The sequence below is a fragment of the Echinococcus granulosus genome (genome assembly GCF_000524195.1).
Source record: "Echinococcus granulosus chromosome Unknown EG_S00153, whole genome shotgun sequence".
In the NCBI taxonomy this organism is placed as follows: Eukaryota; Metazoa; Platyhelminthes; class Cestoda; order Cyclophyllidea; family Taeniidae; genus Echinococcus; species Echinococcus granulosus.
The window spans coordinates 128,024-133,048 of NW_020170533.1; the positions used below are offsets into that span (position 1 = coordinate 128,024).

Here is a 5,025-nt window from a genome sequence, read left to right on the forward strand (position 1 = left end):
TTAGTTGAAAGCTCGAATTCGACGCCGTCTGGGTGTAAGGAAAGCCGAATGCAGTCTTCGCTCCAACTCACTCACGCCTTGGGCTATGATTGGCGCACAGGGTTCAAGGTCGTTGTCACCTTCAAAAGAATGTTTGCCTTTGCTAACCCCATCCGCAAGCTCTTGAGGCGGGATCTTTTCCAAGCACTGCCTAGTCCAATGATCCAATTCCGTCCCTAGAAGCCGTTTCTTTTCATCCCGATGACGAATCCTAGATTTCTGAGCCAACGCATTCTGAGGAGTGGAACTGTTATTTCCAGCCTCTGCTTTTTCCCGTTTTTTCAGGCACAATTCTCGCCCCCTGTGCGTATTCAAACTTGCCTTCACAGAACTACGCAATTCAAGAGCTTCAACAAAAATCAATTGAAGGTGATTTACGCATTCCACAGCTTCCAGAGTTTTAAGCACCACTCGCTCACCCGAAAAACTGGCGAGCCCTTTCACCACAGCCAACAAATATCTTTCCACTGTTAAGCACTTTAACATGAAGTTGGAGGCGGAGAATTTTGGGATACTTTCTATTTGACAAGCCTCATGACACAGTGGTGTGGAAAATCTCTCCGGCACATGTACTGTTAACCTCTCAACGCCTGGATGAGGTTCCAAAGAGCTCAACCCCTCAATCACTGAAGCCTTACTGGGTCTTAAAGAAGACATCTCCAGAACGCGTTCGTCCCCTGGGATGCAATCCATCGAAGCACCCAAGCAGACTGGTTGATCCGTTGAACGAGTTGGCGTGATTGGTTCCGCCTCCACAGTTGCGGTGGTTTCTCCGCTTCTACTCTCCTCACAGTCATCTGTAACTACGTATCTCTCGTCACTCTCCTGAATCAAAAACTGTTCCACGTTGATAAGATGCTTCTCCGCAAAAGGTACTTCCACCACTTTAACTACTCCAGATCCACCACTCCCGTGACGACCTCCATGGGGAATAGTCAGGTTAACTGTCTGTTGATAAGACCCACTCTTGCCTTCAGGAAATAGCGTAACATCAACAAATTTCGAGTCCGCACAAGTTTTGCTTGATTCTTCGGACCTATTTATCGACGCACTCACGGTTAGTCGACAATTGGCTTTCGGTAGATCCACCGCAACGCTTGCATCTTCTTGCACTGCGACCGCCTCCTTCTCAGGATCAGTTAAACCAAGGATTGAAGAAGTCGGTGTATAAGTCTTATCCCACTCATCAAACTCCTCATATCCATCTGCAAAATCATCAGCGTTGTCAGCGCTTGGATTGGCACTACTGGTTAGGGAATTAGTCGCTCTCGTCCACACCCTATCTGTTGGAGATGGGGGTGGGCTTTCAACCAACTCCCCCAAGCCCTTCTTCTCAAATGGGCCAAATTTTTGCCTGTTCCGGCTAGAATCATCCTTTTTATTCGTCTCCATCGTGGTGCGCTGCTTTTTGAAATGCGGGGATGATATTTTAGACAAGAAGTCCAACTTGGAAAGACGTCTATGCGAGGCGCCTCGAATTGGGTCGCCATGATTTGCAGGTGATATCAGTGGTTTTGCAAATTGCGTTGTCTTCTCCTTCAGCTGCGTCGAAGAGACAGATGGTTGTCTGACCATCTAAAAAAAACAAAGCACAACGCCTTGGTTACTCCTAACAGTATTTGGACTAGGATTCACCCCACCCTAATGTTTTAAATCACACGTCCTACTTGAAATAAAGTTTCGCCTTTGATGAATCACTTCTCAAGAGCTAACTCTAGTGACTAGCACTATTTCTGGAAAGTCATCAAAGAGACAAACGTGAAGGAGCTTGAATTCAGCCATCACTTTGATGATTTGGGGGATGAGAAGAGGAGGTGGAGGAAGAGGACAGGTGGGGGGAGGAGGAAGAGGGGGAGGTAGGGTTGATTGTTCCTAGGCCTGGGGTTCGACCTCTGCCTGACAGGGCGAATACTCTTCCGGTTCGATGCAAAAACCGAGGTGAAACAGAATTCTATTGTCATACGCCAAGAGCATAAGTTAACCTTTGGTAGGATCATCCATAGTGAATTGAAAAGTGTGGAGAAAGCCGAAATGGCGTAGCGGATACAGGGATAGTTGGTTCGTTTGTTTACTAACCTGAGTGAATAAAACACTAAATATTAATTAAAAGCAACTTCTTCTTGGTAAAGACAAACCATCTTACCTCTACAGATTTACCCGAGTGTTTCTTCCGTTTCGTCACAGTACTTCTTGATGGCTTTGGCTTTGCATTGGTTGCTCGTTTACAGTTTCCACGATCATCGCTAAAAAGGTTGCATGAAGTGGATAAGCCAAATGTCATGCCACCGGCTTTACTACTTAATTGACACAAGTAGAATGGGACGTGCACATCGTCGCGACAACTGCCAACTCACACATTGAGGTTGATAATGTAATTGACAAGTGCGTCATGAAGTTGGGGCGAGATTTTCACAGTATCACGATTCCTGAACAGCCTCTACAAGGCATGGGGTTTAGAGGCATTATCACCAAAGTACCTTAGGAGAGCTTCAACAGCATGAAGTTGTCTATCTTATCCCAATTTGACCGATAGAACCGACCTCCGTCCATGCCATCCACAAGCGAGGTTCTACTGGTTAGCATTAACTAAATGGGTCTCTGCAATCATCTTTTAACGTATCGAATAAATGGATGCAGTTCCTTGAAGTAACTCATTTGTTGGACAAAGCGCATTGGAAGTAGAAGGAAGAGCCTGTCCACATTCTACTCCGCCTCCAACCTATCTTTACGTCCTAATTACCAACTTTATTCCTTATATGATCATGCTGCTGTCTAGGATCGAGAAAGGGTGAGAGACAGTGGAAAAAAATGAGGACGAGAAATCTGTCGTTCTCCCATCCATCCCGGCTAAACTAGAAATCCTTTCACAGATCAATTGTTCGGAGATAAAAAAGTGGTCTGTTGTAGAGAGAAAGTTTTCTCTCAGCTTTTTGACTGATTCTCATAATTACCGAAAAAAGAGGGGTATTTTATGCGGCTTCGACTTGTGTCGAGTAGACAGATGGATCTCAGTTATAACCGGTAGAAAATAAACATCTTACACAGCTTCCGTAGAACAGTTGAATGGAATAATTCAAATTGAGAGCTTGACAGCGATCCATTGAGTTTCGAGCCGTGTCAGCCACGTGACCCGGAACCCAGCACTGTAGACCAGTCTGCATGTTCTGCATTCGAACCAGAACTGGATCATTCAGCTGAAAATAAGTTGCCTGTTAGAATGGATGCGTGTAAACAATCGATAGAGGGATTATTTGGCAAAAGAGTTGGCGAAGGTGGTGGTTAAGTGGGAAACAAACCCTTCCTTTATATCAGGATGGAGTAATAAAGAAGTATCCGAATAGCGAAATAGGAAGCAGTAAAAGGAACGCGAAGAAGCCATTTCCTCATGCAATTTGTCTAATTCAACGGAACAACAAAATTTCACATTTTATCCATGACTTTCTCATGAGTGTGTACGTGAACGGACGAAGGGTACATGCGCATAATTGTGACCTAACTCTCCTCTCCCCGGTAGCTTGGGCTACCGCATACAGGACATCTTGGAGAGGATTACCAACGAATATGCCAGCAAGAGCTTACCAGCATCAACTGCTTTTGGGGGATTTTGTGATTTGTGTAGCTTAAAGCTTCTACAGTCAAGCATGGCGTTCATTTAGATATAAGTGCTAAAAAACCACTTCACTGAGTAGTTTTTGCAAAGATTTACGTGGGAAATCTCAAATTAATTGTGTATAAATAGCGAGGCAGGTATGAACACCAAATACTAAAGCACTACTAAAATGGCAAAAAAGAAGGCGCTAGAAATGAACTACACCACGACCTCTGATAGGCAGTCGATACGAATTAGATTATTTGTACATATACTTTTCACGAAGCAATAAATAGGAAAATGATTCAACCACAAGTTTCAAATATAGCACAAAAAGACAAGAACTAGGCATAAAAATTTCGCTTCTCATCCGACTTCTCCCGGTTCTCCCACTGGTAACTGACCTCAAGAGAATGGTTGATCGTGAAGCCCTTGACAGGGAGACAGAGATGACTGGGAACTTCTTGAGTCTTCGCAGAAGACCGAAATCGGATAAGGGCATTTTTGTCGTCCAGGAAATCTGCAATTCTTCCTACAAAACAAAACTCAGGCTGATTTGTTTGGGAGCTTCAAGTTGCACAACAAAAACCGAGCTGTTCTCACCCATGTGCATGCAACCGTCGGCACGGTTAAGTGCCAAGACATCGGAATTTAGGGTAAGCATCGAGCTGGGGCTTCATCGGAGCTCGTACATTGTATCGTAGCTTCGACGACGAAAATTAACTACCCCGGGTCACTCCATGTAATGCAAAACAAGGCTGGTGAAAACCTGGAGGAAGTTGGACGGAAGAAATGGGAGGCAAAATGTACATAAACTTATCTAAAGTCGACAAAAAGCAAGAATGTTCCGTTAGATAGAGGAAGAAGTTTGCAGACAACATTTGTGTTAGGCCGATGTGGTCTCTAGTTGTTTAACATACGCTCATTAATTTAAAGACCAAAATTACTGATTGCCCATGGCTTTGAGACTGCTTTTGAAGTAACTGTACCCAGAGAGTTCCCTAAAGATGATAGAAGACATAATGCTCGGGCAGTATACGACCAAAATATGTAGGGCCCGAGCCCACCGGCATGGCCTAAACTACATCCCACCCGGAGAAGGTACAATGGTCAAGACATAAAATAACCCTTTGTGAAAAGCCAAACCCAAGCAGCTACGGTATTACAATACAATCTGTTATGCAAAATTCTCTCAAGAGAGGCAAGCAGCGGAATGCTATTCCCCAACAAATTACCAAAATATAAGTTTGCTGGAATGCGAGAATACCGCTTATTTGTAGCACGGGTATTTGCTAAGGAGTGGGGCTTAAAAAAAAGTCAAAAGGAAGTCAAGTGGGGTCCAATTAGGTGGTTAGGACATCGTCTAAAATTGAAAGTATTACTAACACTCTGGCACT

General features: G+C 44.2%; 1 protein-coding gene across 1 annotated transcript; it reads right to left on the reverse strand. All coding sequences in view use genetic code 11, as the record gives it.

Annotated features, from left to right (window-relative positions):
* Positions 1-4,292, reverse strand: EGR_09564 (hypothetical protein; the record flags this gene model as incomplete). The annotated part of the gene is made up of 6 exons (XM_024498813.1): positions 1-1,614; positions 2,183-2,282; positions 2,394-2,476; positions 3,081-3,233; positions 4,033-4,160; positions 4,232-4,292. The coding sequence occupies 6 exons, from the start codon at positions 4,290-4,292 to the stop codon at positions 1-3; spliced, it is 2,139 nt and encodes a 712-aa protein (XP_024346781.1).
* Between the last annotated feature and the right edge of the window lie 733 nt (positions 4,293-5,025).